This window comes from Pteronotus mesoamericanus, unplaced genomic scaffold (genome assembly GCF_021234165.1).
Source record: "Pteronotus mesoamericanus isolate MK-2021 breed Mesoamerican mustached bat unplaced genomic scaffold, CSHL_Meso_final contig_265, whole genome shotgun sequence".
Taxonomy (NCBI): domain Eukaryota; kingdom Metazoa; phylum Chordata; class Mammalia; order Chiroptera; family Mormoopidae; genus Pteronotus; species Pteronotus mesoamericanus.
Genome location: NW_026555113.1, coordinates 2,481,999 through 2,498,452, shown reverse-complemented (window position 1 = coordinate 2,498,452; position 16,454 = coordinate 2,481,999). Strand labels below are relative to the sequence as shown.

Sequence of the window (16,454 nt, the reverse complement as noted above, 5' to 3'; positions counted from 1 at the left end):
CCTCGGCGGGGCCCACGCTGGCCCCCCGCACGCCCCGCGGGCAACCCGTCTCCGGCTGGGCTGCTGCCTGAGGCCGGGGCTGCCCCAAGGCGATGCTGCCTCTAGCCGCCTGCATCCCAGTGGGGGTCGCCGTCCTGCGAGCTTTTCAAAACAGATGGACGACGTTCTTGACCTTCACCACCAGCCCAAAGTGACGGTTTCAGAAACGCAGGGGAAGGGCGGGAGCCACCAGCCTGTGTTCTTAACGGACTCCTGGGTGATTCACGTTCTGCACCGAAGAATGAGTGCGCTTGTGGTGCCTGGTGCACAGTGAGTGCCAAAACAAACAGTGGCTGTTGTCGAGCTGCAGACTCTACTGCGTCCACGCAACGGGCGCTGAGGGGGAGCAGAGGGGAGCCGGCGCGGCTGCGTGTTCCCGTGACACGTGCGGGCGCGGCTGCCTCGCTCCAGGTGGGCTGCGGCTCGCTCGCTGTGTGTCCCGCGTCTCACAGGAGCCACAGCCGCCCGAGGTGGCTTCCTGCCTTTGGAAACACGACTCCCTGGCCCTTCAGTTTCCCGAAACAGATCTGAGTCATCCAGACGCAGGGGACAGGGACACTAATTTTAGTTGCTTGTCCCTCCTCATGGGCTCTCCCCTCTGTCCCTGTGTTGACTTCCCAGACTCGGCTTTCAGGCCTCTCCTGTGCTCTCGTGTTCTCACACACACGCGTTCTCGCTCACTCACACTTGTGCTCACACACTACTTGTCCACTGCTCCCACCTTTATCCACGCGGGGTGCTTCCTGTGCCTGAACGGTCCCTGTGTTCAGGGACAGGTCGGCTCCCCCTGCTTCCAGGCCTTGGACGTGGGGCCTCTGTCTTGCGTTCACATGCGCCTTCTCCTCAGTCCCATCTGGGTCCTGTTCTTCCACGAATCCTGCGCCTGCCTCCCTGGCGTTTGTTTCTCTGAACTCGGGGAGCAGTGAAACAGGCGCGCCCTGTCATTTTGACGAGGGTCACGTGCATAGGCCCTCTGTCGCCTGACAGGTTTGTCGTCTTTGGCCACGGTCCCTTCCGGGGGACCTGCCCTTTGACAGCCCCCTCGCCAGCCTTGGGATTCCTCGGGCTTCCTGATGCCGCGAGACGCCGAGGCCGGCGCCTGCTGTCCTGGCAGTGTCCCCGGCTCCTTGCAGCGGGAGGCGTCTGTGCAGACAGTTCCGGGGCTGGCGGGGCAGCCACTTCGGGGTGTTCTGCTCCCCGGCCTGTCGTCTGGGGGGCCGGAGGGAGGAGCACAAGCCCATGCTGCTATTAGCCATGCGTGTTTACATCTCACTTCTCTTGGGCTGAAAAATGTCAGTCTCTGAGGCCTTGTAAAGCCGGCTGCTTTCTAGTTTTGGGCTTGTTTATGACCAAGCACTTCCCAGAGGGGCCTGAGCAGCAACGTGCGCCTCGCTGTGTGGCGACGAGACCAGGCGGCCTCGCTCGGTGTATCTCCCCCGACAGAAGCGCTGGGAAGTGGGCTCGGTGCAGGATCCGCTGTGACAGGAAGAGCAGTGTTTCTAAGCGATGGTTTTTACCCACCCACAGCCACCTCGCCCACTGTGCGGGAATCATCTAAGACAAATACCTGGTAGAAAAATGAGCCAGAAACCCCAGGTGATGCATGAATGGGTGGAATGTGTGCCACTAGTGTCAGGAAAATACAAATTGAAACAGTGGGGAAGTGCCATTTTTAGCTGCGAAATGGACTGAGTTTTCCTTTCTTTTTGGTGAGGATGCAGAGAAGGGACAGCCTCCGCCACTTTCGGTGGGAGTGTGCATCGGCACAGCTGCTGCATGGTGCTCGGGCAGCACTGCGACTGTGAAGAGGGAGCGCGCGCCTCTGACGGGAACGCTTACCTTTTGTGTGTCCGTTTGCGTGTGCCCAGGAGGACGCGTCTGTAGAAGGGCCCTCACTGAACCCTGGCCTAATAAGAGCGGGGTTATAATAAACACTTGCAGTGCCCATCGACAGGGGGACGGGCACACAGACCCTTACATGCTTTTACTGGGAAACTGGCATCATCACCCGTCGAAATGACGGCCGCTCTGCAGGTGCCGGCAGGACGGCGGCCTCGGTGGTTCGAAGGGAAGGCGGCGCAGGGCGGTGTTGGTGGGTGGAGAGACATGCCTGTGTGATTGGGTGTGCTGGTTGGAAGTGACTGGGCTAACGTTCTTTCCCCCCCTTTTTTAAACAGCTTTTAGAAATTAACTGGACAGGACTGACCAACCTTCTGGACATCCCGGGACTGAAGTGAGTGTGCCGTCGCGTGCCGCGGTCGGCTCGGTGGCGGTGCCCGGGGCCTGTCTCCCCGGGGCCGGGTCTGTGGGCCACTTCCGTCTGGCGGCCGCATCAGGGCCCCGCCTGTCCTGCGGGCGCCCTTGCTTGTGCAGTTCCTCGGCACGTACGTTCCGGGCGCTCTTCTGTAGCGGTGAAACCTCATGAACGTACGTGCACATGCATGTTACGTCCTGCTCGCGTTTGCTCCAAAGAGCAGGCAAGCAGTGTACTGAATGTGCCTTCGTCTCTTTAGCCTGAGATCTCTGCAGTGGTATGTAGTGTCTCAGACTAACACAGTGTTCTGTGCCCAAGTGCAGCCTGCATAAACCAGATTCTTGTACTTCTCTGGGAGCTCTGCATATATAAGGAGAGACATCGAACGTAATGAACGTGGAGTGAGCGAGTGGATGTTTGATTTTACGGAACTTTGAAATATTTTATGTTAACAAAAGAAACTGAGTGACACAGATATTAGCTATTCAGCACTAAATCAATGGTAAAGGTGTGTAGGGGCGCGGGACCTGTGGCTGCAGCCACCGCCAGGACAGGCAGCACCGCAGTGTTGCCGGTCGGTGTTCAGCCGGGGTCGGGGAAGGGGCCGCTCCAACCCTGTCACTGGGTCACTGTGGCGAGTCTGTGGTGAGCGTGCTGCTGAAGGGGGGTGTCTGGTAACTGTTGCCTTCTTTTTGCCTCCCACCTAACAGTGGCTTATCAGATACTATCATTTTGGATATAATATCAAACTACCTGGTGCTTCCCAATCGAATCACGGTTCCTCTTGTCAGCGACGTCCAAATAGCCCAGTTGCGGTTTCCGATACCAAAGGTGAGCGCGCCCCAGCCTCCGTTGCCGCCGGCACACGGGCGTGGTGGGGGGGCCAGCCGCGGCTGGGGCGTCAGGATCTCCCGTGCCTCGCGCACGGATGGTGGTGCGGCCGGTGCTTGGTCTGCTGCTCTCCGTGGGCGCAGGCTGGGGTGCCCCTGGGCTGCAGCCGGGGCCTCGGGTGGCAGAGACGGCGTGACAGCCCAGGACTGTTGGAAAAGGGTTTGTGGGGGAGACTGCTACCCTACCCAAGGCAGCCTGACTGCCTTTGCTGGCCTTGAAAGAAATAAGAGTCACTGTTTTTTATTTATCAATTAAACACCATTTTAGGAAAAGAGAACTGTGTTTGGAGTCTGTGAGTAGTATGAATTTCAGAGTTTCGGTTTCCTGTCTATAAATAGGCTAATGACAGTATTTCACAGGATTGTTGTAAACATCAAGCAAAGGGACGACACCACAAGCTTCGTAACAGGCCAACACGTCCCATCCTGTGGCATCACTTACTGTAGAATCAAACAGGGCTGTTCAGTGACCCACGAGGCCACTCTGATCTGACAGCTGCGGCCCCTGAGCACAGGGTCGCTCTGGGTCGTCTGCCCAGAGTCTCCCGGGGGCTCAGCCACTCGCCCCCCACGTCCTGCTGCCTCCAGCCTCCTGTCTGAACAGTCCCTGTGTGGTTTCCTGAGCGCCGCCCCTGTCCCCGCCCCGCGCACTGCCTTCCTGGGAGGGGCAGACAAGACCGTCGGCTCCCAGCGGTCCAGCCGGCGCTCCTGTCTGGCGGGTGAACCGGTCCGCAGCCGGCGCTCTTGTCTTCTCAGGGTGTTCTCAGGATACACTTCATTGAAGCTCAGGACCTTCAGGGGAAGGACACCTACCTTAAGGGGCTTGTCAAGGGCAAGTCAGACCCCTATGGCGTGATCCGAGTCGGCAGCCAGCTCTTCCAGAGCAAGGTCATCAAGGAGAGCCTGAGTCCAAGGTGGAACGAGGTGTATGAGGTGAGGCGGCCGCCAGGCTCTGTCCCGGGTGGCGCTTGCCCTGCTGCCTCACCGGGCGGCAGTTCACTGAGGTGGCGATTTAAATTCTCTTCACTTCACCCTCCCACCTTTAAAAAGTATTGCACTTCCCCTAAAATTGTGTGTGTCATGCCAACACATAAAGTTTGAGACTTTAATTGCATAAAGCTATCACAATAAATAATTGGCAGAAGTTTTTCATAATGTGAATGTTTTATGTTATTATCAACACACAGTAATATGTGCAAAAATGAGATTACACGCCCTCTTGTAAACTGTCATGTAACATAGCAGGACACCCATGCGTGTCAGTGAATGTGGTTGGGCCTGGTTTGTAACAGCCATTCACTGGACAGACACCGTCACTTCTTAACCCAAAGAGACCTCAGCTCTTGGGTTCCGCACTGACTGTCCTGTGCACGTGTGAGGCAAGCGTGTTCTTTACATGGTTGCCTTTCCCCATGTGAAGCTCCTCAAAGTGGAGTTGCTGCACCGGAAGCTACATGTGTCGGAAGCAGAGAGCCCTCCAGGGCCAGTGCAGGTTACGCTGCTCCGGCTTCTCAGCCCCCGAGCCCCTAGTCTCTGGGTGGTGCTGGGGGCAGTGGGTCATCCAAGGACAGCGTCTGCGCAGAGGCCGCTCCAGGCTGTAGGCTGTCCTGCTCTAGAGCCACGGAGCCCAGCCCCTAAGACGTAGCCCCACCGGAAACAAGCGCAGCAGACTGCTGCTGTGTGGGCACGTTTCCAAACACGAGGGTGCATGGTTTGAGGGTGAGAAAACGTGCGTGCTTTACAGGGGCTGAGCGCCCGAGAGAAGCACATGGTGGCATTTGCTATAATCGTCATACTCAGCAGACGATGATGTTAGTAAAAGTGTGGACTGACCCCAGGTTGTCAATTTTTCAGGCCTTGGTCTATGAGCACCCTGGACAGGAACTGGAAATCGAGCTCTTCGACGAAGACCCGGACAAGGACGACTTTCTGGGAAGGTGAGCCCTCTGGGCCGGAGCAGGGTGCAGGCTCACACTCTGTTTTTAACATGTCTGAAAACTGTAATGTAACTTCAGAAGTAGATCTGTGGACATGCATGTGGCTGCTGGGCATAACATTTGTCCCACCTCAGGCTTCCTGGCCCACGCTTATTCCTAACAAGCTACACACGTACATAAGCGAAGGGAGCTCCTGGAGCTGGGTCCGCCACAGCAGCCCCTGGACGTATTCGAGTCAAACGGGACGGGAACGTCGCTGCCACGGCTGTGCGCGCCCCGCAGGGAGTGCTCAGCGGCCGTGCGGCTCGCGGCCCCGCAGGCCAGGCCTCCAGCCTTCCCCCCGGGCAGGCAGCAGGGCTCTAGAAGTAGAAATAGGGATTTAAACAGTGTCCATTTGGTGAGGTTTTTGGGGGGTGGAGGGGAGTGGAGGGAATAGTAATTTATGTTGAAAAAGAAAATACTGATTTGTTTACTCCAATTGAACAACCAGGACAGGTGAGAAGAGATACAGGAATGGGTAACATTGGACAGGTTTGGCATCATCGAGAATGGCTATGTCATACTGTGACTTAAGAATTCATTTACGAGACAGTTTAACAAGGAACAAACTTTAAGCAGCGCAGTGAACAGGCTGTTTGCATGTTAGTAAAACCATTGCGTAGGCCAGATTCTCCTGATTGAAGCTGGAGGGTGTCAGCCTGGGAAGAGACATGAGGCCTCCCCTGGGACAGATTGTGGGGCGAGGCTGCGGGGGCGGCTGCAGGACACGGGGAGCGGATCGTGGGGGCTCCCGGGGTGGCAGTAACCCCCATCTCAGTCATTGCAGCTGTCAGGAGTGCGCCGCTGCGCCCTGAGTGGTTGTGTGTTGCTTCTCTAGCCTCATGCTCGATCTGACCCAAGTGGAGAAGGAGCGCCTTCTGGATGAAGTAAGTGCCCGGGCGCCTCGTTCTGTCTGTCTGTCTGAAGGGCGTCGACTGAGTGCGGACGCCCCGCCCCTGTGTCCCGGAAACTTGACAGTTGCCTCTCAGACACTAGGAGCTTAGGCCTTGTGGTAACAGCAAAGTGGACAGGCGTCTAAGAGCCAAATCACAGAATGCGTGCTGGGCACCAGCTGTGAGCCGGGCACGTCCGTGAAGACGCAAGCCCAGGCTGTGTTTCAGGCAGGCACTGGCTCGGCCTCGGAGTCAGGGCGTGGCCGCTGAGCCACTGCTTGATGAGAGCGTTCGCTTTATTCTTCGTTTGTCGGCGACGAGCATTTTAAAGCAGAGGGGGCCGATGCGAGGTCGCCCCGTGAGGGTCTGCAAGTACAGCGGGCACAGGCAGCAGGCGGCAGCACCTCCAGGGGGACCTGCTGTCTGAATAAAAGTGTGAGAAAGGAACGTCGGTAGTGGCTTTGGGTGAGTGCAGCGTGATTAGTAAAGCGGGTCAGTGCCGCGGCCCACTGCCTGCAGAGCCGAGCGCCACGGGTGAGCCCGCGCGGGCCCAGTCCCGGCCAGCTCTTCCAACACTGCGGTCTGGGGATCATCTGGGATTAACTGCTATGATGTTTTTAAGCTGAAACAACTGCTATTTTGTTACTGGTATATAGTAATGAATAAAAACAAACATGCTAACTTGTTTGATATTGAAATTCAGCATTTGAGCTTGATGTTATTATCTCTTGCCCCATCAATTCTATTAAAGTCCATATGTTGGCGCTGATGGAGCTGGGAGACATTTGTGTCCTTGAGTGTAAATTGGGGTGAAAGTTACTTGCCCCCCAGGGCTCTATTTGTGGAGCTCGGAGGTGGCCTCGGGCAGCGGGCAGGGCTGTGGATGTTCCCTCCCTGCAGACCCCACACTCAGGAGCTCACCTGCTGAACCTGCACATTTGTCTTCAGTGGTTCACCCTGGACGAGGTCCCCAGAGGAAAGCTGCACCTGAGACTGGAGTGGCTCACACTCTTGCCACATGCTGCCCACCTGGACCAGGTGCGTGACCGCGTTCCCGACTGCTGACAGCAGTTTCTTCCAGTGGTGCTGCACCACGGTTCAGAAAGCTGCAGCAGGACTGTGGGTGATTGTGCTGGAGGCTCAGAATTTTAAAAAGATTCACTGGTCGTTTACACCTGTTCTACAAGATCCTCACATCTTTTGCTTGATACAGTGCCAGGGTTCCACAGATCGCTGCGTGCTTCCTCTGCCAGGGGGACAGTCTTTCCTCTTTCCTCTCTCTGCCTGCACGTAGTGGGGGGTTTACGTGCTTCCTCCCTCCGCCTGCACGTAGTGGGGGGGTTTACATGCTTCCTCTCTCCGCCTGCACGTAGTGGGGGGTTTACGTGCTTCCTCCCTCCGCCTGCACATAGTGGGGGGTTTACGTGCTTCCTCTCTCCGCCTGCACGTAGTGGGGGGTTTACGTGCTTCCTCTCTCCGCCTGCACGTAGTGGGGGGTTTACGTGCTTCCTCTCTCTGCGTGCACATAGTGGGGGATTCCGTGTCCTGCTCTTCTACTCTCGTGAGCATCGCAGGTGTCGCCATGTGGAAGAGCACCCGCTGAGGCGCCTCTCCTTCCTCGCAGGTGCTCACAGACATCAGAGCCGACAAAGGCCAGGCCAACGATGGTCTCTCGTCTGCCTTGCTGGTCTTGTACCTGGACTCCGCGAGGAACCTCCCGGTGGGTAGCACTGTGGGGACTTGCTGGGGTGCTGATTTCCGCGCTGCCACCTGCTCCTGTGGCTGTGTTTTCCCTTCACTCCAGCCCAGAAGCAGCTGCAAAGAGGGACAGTTACCTCATGATCGTGCATCTTTTCCGTCACTCAGGATGCTCAGGGTTGTCTGTGCTCCGTGCGCTGTGTGAGGAAATGTCTGATTCAGAGGCGCTTCATGCAGTTCCCCTGTTGCTACGGAAGGAGACATTCCACAGAAAGTCACTCAGTAGTAAAACGTAGTTGCTTATTCTCTATTTGACGTGGGAATGAAATGAAGCACCTCTGAGGACAAACCCATCCTGACTGCCGGTGGCTGGGTGACAGGTGGGACCGCGGGGGTGGGGAGCTGGGGAGCGGAGTGTGAGCAGAGCCGCGGCCGCTGGGGCACCTGCGCGGTCGACGGACACGCGCTGCCTCGTGGTCTCCTGCCTCGCACGGCGCCCATGGCCCAGAGCAGGTGCACCTTGTTTGCATCAGAATTGCTTTGCTCTTAGAAAACAATGTGAAGAACAGTTTTTATAGGTAACCACTGCACCTTGGGGAAGACAAGTCGTGCATTTCAGCCGGCACAGCCTGCCGTGACCCCCGCACCGTGGTCCGGCCCCGCGGCGCACAAGCAGCGTGCTCTTGCTGCGATCGGTGTGGCCCGCCCCCGCGCTGGTTTGCTCCTGGTCCTCGCTCTGCCTCACGTGCCAAAGGCCCGTTTCGTGGACGGAGAGCCGACTGCTCCCCGCTGCCGGGGCTCCCTCCCACAGTGGGGGGCGCTCATTCGTCCAGGCCCTTTGTGCCTGCCCCCCGAGTCCCTTGTCCCCGTGGACACACAGGGAGCAAAGTGTCCCTCGGCCCCTGGCGCACCTCGGTGTGTCGCCGAGGCCGCCAGCCTGCCCTCGCCTCGCCGGGGCCGACCGTGGCCCCTTCACTTTATGAAACCAGCCCATCTCGGCACCTTCAGGGTTCGGGGTTGTGCGTCCCCTGGGCTGTGCTCAGCAGCACAGTAAACGTGCTTTGGGTATTGGTGCCTTTATGTAAAGTTTTTAACAATTAACATCTCTCGAGCATTGATTTCCCCACTGGGAACATGTACGTGAACTCTTTGTCTGAAATTGTGTGTATAGCTGACTCTGAACAACCTGGGGGTTAGGGCTGCAAACCCCGCGTTGAAATCCCCGTGTAACCGCAGTCAGCTCTGCGCTCGCCCGAGTTCCCGGCCCCGTTCAGAGGCGCAGTGACCCCGAGCCCCGCGGCCACCGAGACGCCTGCTGGTCAGGGGTCAGCCACAGTCATGCTTTCTAGTGGCAGTTTCTTTACTCAGGCTAACATCTGGGTTTCTCTTAAAGGGTTCCCTTCACCTTTGGGCCTGTCTTCCAGTCTGAAGTCTGTGGCTTTTCCTGTTACAAGTTCAGTTTGGGGAAGTTCTCTCACCATCATTTAACCTTTCCTCTACAGGGTTCCTCGTGTGGCAGGACTCTTGGTTTTTAGCCACAGTCACATTTGTGAGCACTGTGCCTGATGGGAGGGAGTGAGCGGGCGGTGTATTTTAGGACACACAGAAAGCACCCTGTTGGGTGGACTGTGCTTCAAAACTGTGTTTCATCACATTAAGTTGAAATCTTAAGACGTCACATAAACAAAACTATTTTGAAAACCCAGGTGAGTTTACCAACCTCCTGTGAAAGGGCACCAGGCGCATGGGGTGTGCTCTGGCCGCCGAGGCGCAGGGCCTCAGCAGCACCGCCCGGCCGGGCGCACGCCGTGGGAGCGTCGCCGGCCTCTCAGGCCTGCGGGTCTCGGCCTGCCCTGCGCGCTCCTGTCCGCGGTGCCTCTCGTGCGCACTGACCGCAGTCCACTGTTCTCTGCTTCCTCCCCCCATTTCCACTTTCCTAAGAGTATCTACGAGGGAAACTTTGGGTGTGGCTACCTGAAAGAGAGGCGAGCCTCTGGACTGGTGTTCTGTGAAAATACCGCCTCAGTCTGTAGAGCGCTATTTGTGAGTTCTCCCACATTTTCTTCCGTGTGTTTCCGTGGAGACTGCGAGACTGTGGACTGGAGCTTCTCGCACCTTCTCCCCGGGTGGAATGATGAGCATGCCCCTTGCTTTCTGTGCGTGGTTTCCAGTGCCCTGTGTGCTCGTTCTGTGCTCGTTCTGTGATGCCTAACAGTGCTGTGACTAACCGTGCGGCCGCATCTGCTAATGAGATGAACAGGCAGGTGAGTCATGAGGAGGCCCACAGAAAACTAAAAATAAAAACGCTCCCATAGAAAAAGTGGAGCCATAATGATTCATTTGATTTTCTTGGGGTTCATCTCAGTGTGAAGTGTAAATATTTCTTGGCAAGCTTTCAAAAAACTCCCTTCAACCCGCTTTGTCCTCCTGACCCAGCGGAAGAGTTAGAACGTGGTCCTCCGTGAACGTCCCGGCTGTGCCCACAGGCTGGTCGGCGAGGCCCGAAGTCCGCCCGTCAGCCTGGAAACCGGCCTTCTCCCTCATTGTTTAACCAGAGCTCCTAAGAGGGGAAAAGATGGTTGAGTTTATCATTATTCAGCTTCCTTCAGGAACTTAAAGAATTGCCTATAGGGGACAAGGGTGCATTTCTGACCTTGTGGGGAAGCTAATTTGCCCTCCGTCCACGTTTCCTGGGGCCTGGATGTCGCACGTGATCCCCGGCTCGGGTCTCGGTGCCTTTAGCAGATGGATCTTTCCACTTGCTGTGGGCGGAAGGCAGCCACCGACGGCTCAGTCACGAGCCAGAGTCGCCCGTCCTTGACTGACGGCTGGTTTAATTCAGTGACCGTGAGACTCTTCAAGGTCGTTTGGTTCCTGAATCTAACAGAGGCAGGGTTTTGCACTCGTGAGGGGCTCTCCACGTGGAAAAGGGGGGACGGGCAGAATGTGACGAATAGGTCCATCGTGCCCCCGACACGGGAGGAGAGCCAGGCCCCGGGTTGGGTGAGCGGCTCAGTCGCCCCGACAGTAAGCGGGTACCCCTCCCCGTCTGCGCCTGTGAGCCCCGTGGTGCACTGTGGTGAGGTGACTCCCATGGTGGCGTTTCTAGAGGACACTTGGACGGCCAGCTGCCGTGCCAGCGGCCGCCTGTGAATCCGGTTGGCTGGTGGCATTGCTTTGTGATGGGTGCGGTGACATTGCTTTGTTATCAAAACTGCCTTTCCTCCTACAGTATGAAAATCACAGGCTCTGCTTTGTGATTCCAGTGTTGGCATCAGCAGAATGCTCTATAAACTAAATTTGAATAAAGTCACTCTTTTTTAAAAATCCGCTGGTTTTCAAGCCCAAGCCCTCTCCTCCTTTCCGGAGGGGTTTTGGACGGCTCCCAGCCCGCCCCGCTCCTGCCCGCTGCCTGCTGCCTGCGCCCTTCACTTCCAGGCCCGTAAGCCACTGCCACCCGTGACGGAGCCCCACGGGGCTGGGTCCCAAACCGGAAGCGGCCTCTTTCCGATGCCGACTCAGCACTGTGCTCTCCTCCTTCGAGCAGGTCCTGGGCCGGAACTTCGGACGAAAGCTGAGGGGGCTCTCTGACTGCAGGGGGACAGCTTTAGACCTTCGGCTTCTGGGGTAACTTGTGTTTGCGGAGCACTTTCCACGCTTCTGCACAGAGGGCTCATTTAGTCTCAGGCCATCGGGATCACTTCTCAGATAAGGAGCCAACACGGGGCGTGAGGGACTGAGACTGGAGACTCAGGGTCACGGCTGGTGAGCAGCAGAGCTGGGGTTTGAACTCGGCACATGACCCAGAGTCACACTCTTGAGCCCCCTGTCTGCTCCAGCCCAGCTCTGCTTCGTTAAGTCTGTGGTGCTGTGGGTGGCCTTTGTCTGAGGTCTCCTGCGTGCGAGCCAGGTGACACAGAGACCTGGCGCGTCACTGTGAAGTGCAGGTGGCATTGCCTTGCCGTTTAGAGTGAGGGGCCCGGGGGCAGGGGCAGCAATGTCTGGAGGCCTCACGCTGGGCCCCTGCCTAGTGCACCTGGATCATCTGGCCTGGCTACCTCCCAGCCTCAGCAGCTTCCACGACCTCACAGGCTCCCCAGCACCCCGCCCCCGCCCCCCACAGCCCCTCCCCCGCCCGCGCTGCGGTCAGTGACGCCTGCTGCAGTGATACGTGCGTTTGCGCACGGCCCACCTGTCCAGAGGGCACTCCCCTGTCCAGGCTCCCCACAGAGAGGCGCCCGGAGGTCCCAGTGCCCCTGAGCCGGGCAGGCGGCTGCAGCCACGGGACGCGGAGGCAGAGCATCCCTCTCTCTTCGTTCCATAATCTGTTTATTAAAAAATAGTGATGAAATTCAGTGTGTCATTTGAAGCTAATTACAACTTAAATGATAAAATCGTCAGTCTTATGGGTCAGTCTTTGAAGGAGCTTCCAAAAACAACTCAGCCTTGCCCTTCTGAGGGCCGGACAGTAATGAAGTTACAGAGTCAATAGAAGTAGGACACACACCTGTGATAATACAACTGATGTGGGACTTTAAAGCCAGAAGAAGCTCGCGATGCCTGGACCAGCCCCAGCGCTTTCTCCTTGGGAGGGAACGGGGGACGCAGTGGAGGGGGCCTGCCTCCACACCAGTTTTGCACAAAGAGAGTAGATTTTAGAAGGAAGAAAAGGTGCATCTGCTACCGTAGGATATAATTTGGCTTGAGAGTAGTTTGGACACTTACGGCCCATTTGTTGGTACTTTAGATAAAACTTCTGGTGTAATTACAGGTATTTTAGTGGTTTATTCAAGCAAAGGATAGTATAGAGAGGCCTTTCTTAAAGTAATCACTGTTGGATTTTTCAAACCCCAAAGATAAGAGGAACAGCAACCACGGCGGGGAGAAGGACATGTGTGTTGATATTTATAGATTAAAGGTTCGTTCTAAGATAAAATCTTAAGCAGAAAGAAAAACTGTACAGATGATTTTTTTACTGGTTTTTTTTGTGTGTGTGTGTAATTCTTGGTGGTGGTTTTTGTTTAAAGATTTTGCCCATTCGCATACATTTTCCTGTCATTGACCGCACATAAACCCATCGCTTGTCTTATTAACCCTTGGTGTGTTCATTTTCTTCTGACGTGAAAGAGTAACCCGTTAGAATTTAACCCTGATGTCTTGAAGAAGACTGCAGTTCAGAAAGCTTTAAAGGTAAACTAATGGTTTTCCCTTCGAAAAGTTCATTAAGACATATTGAAAGAGGTGATGCCTTAACCCTCATGGGTTTATTACTCATTGGTAATTAGTTGTCGTTGCAGAGAGCCTGTTTGTGTTACCCAAAAATTAGTAGTTAGAATTTAAGTCAACTTGAAAGATAAATTTTATGAAGTTCCAATGTGATAAATTAAACATCGGTCCTGTTGGCCTGAGGCAGCAATATCCACAGTGGTTTTAAATCATCTGTAGTTTAATTGGATTTGAAATTGTGAAAATGGTAAGCTAGAAGTCCTGTTTAAGATCGTAACCAATTTCCAGATTATGGTTGGAAGGCACCCTTGTGCACTGTGACCGTCTGTTGAAACGTCACCTCTTCCAATGTGCGGAGTCAGGCCGTCTCTGCGTGGTGGCCTCAGCCCTTACTGCTGCTGGGCGGGCCCGGCCTTTCCGGAAGCTCTCCCTGCTTTCACTGAGGTGTATTGAGAACTAAGCTCCACTCCCCAAACACACAAACATGTCTGGCTGAGCTGTTAGAAGTGTTCAATGACTTCGAATGTTTTATTATTTTTTCTTCAATTTCTTTGAACATTTCAGGCTTAAATATTTGGGGAGAGGGTATAAATGAAATTGTTATAAGAAAAATCCATAGAAAGGACTCGGAATGTTTTTAAATCAGTTTCATCTGGAAGGATACGGTAAATTTCAAAAGTGAGGGAGGCTAGGAAAGCCTGCTCTGGGGTCGCGTTTATTAAGCCCTCACTGTGCCCTGTGCAGAGGAGAAGCCTGTGGCCCAGCAGGAGTTGAAACAACTTTCCCATAAAACACTGGAAGGGATTGTGCCAGCAGCCAGTGCTTCCGTTTCTGCATCATGGTTAGAACAAGACCGGGAAGTGGGACTGCTCGGGCCACCAGCGGCCCACGTGGCCTCTCCCCCATGTGGCAGGGTAGTTAGCCCTCGGTCACTCCAAGACACAGGATGGAAGAGACTGCGTCTCCTTTCCTGGAGCAGTGAGTGACTTAAATACGATCGTGCATGGAAAGCGCTCTGGGCAGCTCGGGCAGCGTGTTGGTTTTCACTGTTACTGCATCACCGCATTCAAGCCTAGCAGCCAGGTTCTGGGAATGGTATCATGCCCATTTTATGGACGTGAAGACTGAGGTTCAACTAGATGAAACGCAGTCTCAGTAATCAAGTGGTGAAGAGCTGAGATGTAACTGCAGGACAGTCCAGGCTACTCGCATGATGCCTTGCCTCTCCGTGCCTTTGGAAGACGGCATCGTGGTGGAAGACAGTGATTTAGACTCTAAAACATTGTCTGTTTTAAGATACACCATTACTTTATGTACCACAAAGAAAGAAAACATGTCAGTTGAGGTTTGATAATGTTTATTTTACATGTCTGAAAAGACTTCTTAGCATGAACGGATTTCTGCCGCATCACGTGTGCACGCAGCAGAGACCTGGGAGCAACGTCAGCGGCCAAAGGAAGTGGGGGGACCTCGCTCCTGCCACCTTCCCTGACACAGGGCCCAGACTCAGCTGTTGTTCCATCCTTTTCTGAGATGTTAGAACTTTTTTTTAAAAAGGTGTGTCTTAAAAGGGACAAATATAGTAAGTCTCTAGGAATGAATGGCTGCTTTTGTAGAGATGAAATATGTTAGTTAAGAAATACACCCAGCTTCTGAATCGGATTCGGAAAGTAGTTGTAGCTCCAGCAGCACAGTAGGTGGCTTGGGGCTCTGTCCTGCTCACACCTCCATCCGAGAAGGGTTATGGGCGGGGGGCGCCCCTCCTTAAAGGCCAGACCCTCATGTCTCCACACCCAGCTGCCGGGGTGATTCGGAAATAGACTCTTTATACACTGAGGACTTGGGCTCAGCCAGCGCTCCAGGGCTCCGCTGTTCAAGGAAGAAGGGGAAAGTAGTACTCTCTGCCACAGGACTCTGCAGCCTTTGAATTTTTAACAATATTTATTTCATTTTGCAGAAGTCATTCACACCAAAGAGATGAACCAGAAAATAGATTATTGCAGTAGGTTTGGGCTAGTAATATTTCATTCAAATAATCATATGAATTTGATGCTCATTTTTGTCATTGCTACAGTGTTGAGTGTTGACTTTAAAATTGTTACTAAAAAGATTTTTGTGACCTTATCATTAATTTCCACTAACATATTTAACTGCATCTCCTGTGGGGCTCAGTTATAAATAAACCTCATATCTCATACATGTTGTGTTTTACTATGTTTTCTCTTATCAGCTCTCTGTGCTAAAGTATGCTTCTTACCATTCTTTAAATATTTATATCTGCTTATTTTAATGTGATTCTAGATTGATGTTTATTCTTCCAGTTAAATTACTTAGCTGCTGGTCAGTGAGATTTGATAATCTGATAGCTACATGTTTGAACAGAAGACACTAAGTTAAAAACATAAAAACTTATTTCTGACACTTTGTTGTAGTTTTATTATTTCAAAAAGAGGACTGTTCTGAATTATAAACTCTTTTACATTTGTTCTTGCTCATGTTTTCTGTTCATTCATTACACTTGATTTTGTTGTCCTGGTAAAATAAGTTTTGAGAGCTGGAATTAACGTTAAGGATATTCAGAAGATTTCATTTTTCCAAAGTAGCTTGCTCTAAAAATAAAAGACCTTAACACTTAAAACTTGCACGTAAATAGACGTTTTCCTAGCGTATTCCGTGGTGATGATTACGCCTTGGAGTGCACTTAGCAGCCCTTTCCCAGTTAAATTGTTCTCAGTCCCTGTAACTGAAGTCTGAGAAGTAAATAGAGATGACTGTTAATATACGCCAATAACTTCATTTTTAACAGGCCTATTTCAGGATGGTTGCTTATTTATTTTGTCTGTTTTCTGTTTCTGGGTAGTCGGGGAAGAAAATAAACAGCAACCCAAACCCTCTTGTGCAGATGTCGGTTGGCCACAAGGCTCAGGAGAGCAAGGTGAGGCTGGCCCCGCTGCTGGGACGTCCCTGCCACTTGCACGGCCCGGGGGGCTGCCCGTCGGGGGGGTGGCGTGAGCGTCGGGACCACTGGGGCCTGGATCTCTCTTTTTCTCAAGTCAGTCACTTCACAGAGCACCAGCTACGTAATTTGGGAACAAAGATATTGTTCATTTTTTAAAATAACAATAGAAATAACGTAACTCCATGGGTAGATGAATGTTTTCTTTGAATGCTCTATAAATACTTTGTTTACAAGCTAACCAATGGCACTTAAAACTCCTACGACTCAACAGCCGCGTTCTGCGCACTGGAGGGAGGGCCCTGCCGCCGCGCAGCGTGTCCCACTTCCCCGACCCGAGAGGAAGCGCGTCCCGACCTGCGTGGCCCTCCAGGCCTTGTTCTCCCCTGCGGCTCCTGGGCGCAGGGGCAGGCCCACAGACGGACCCTGTCCCTCCAGGAGCGCGGGGCTGGCCTCTGGACATTTCTCACAAATAATACATGATAGTGCAGGCTCAGTACAGTATGTGTCTTGGAATTTAAT

General features: G+C 53.8%; 1 protein-coding gene across 3 annotated transcripts in view; it reads left to right on the top strand.

Moving 5' to 3' along the window:
- Positions 1–16,454, top strand: part of ESYT2 (extended synaptotagmin 2) — a 53,589-nt gene that overhangs the window by 28,342 nt on the left and 8,793 nt on the right. Inside the window, exons 7-15 of one of the 3 annotated variants that reach the window (XM_054574790.1) lie at positions 2,217–2,272; positions 3,004–3,124; positions 3,940–4,116; positions 5,038–5,120; positions 5,998–6,046; positions 7,001–7,090; positions 7,677–7,772; positions 12,878–12,940; positions 15,837–15,911. In XM_054574790.1, the coding sequence (XP_054430765.1) occupies positions 2,217–2,272; positions 3,004–3,124; positions 3,940–4,116; positions 5,038–5,120; positions 5,998–6,046; positions 7,001–7,090; positions 7,677–7,772; positions 12,878–12,940; positions 15,837–15,911 (810 nt within the window). Of the gene's footprint in view, positions 1–2,216; positions 2,273–3,003; positions 3,125–3,939; positions 4,117–5,037; positions 5,121–5,997; positions 6,047–7,000; positions 7,091–7,676; positions 7,773–9,691; positions 9,794–12,877; positions 12,941–15,836; positions 15,912–16,454 lie in introns of all 3 variants that reach the window. The other 2 variants (XM_054574789.1, XM_054574791.1) reach the window with 2 other exon arrangements.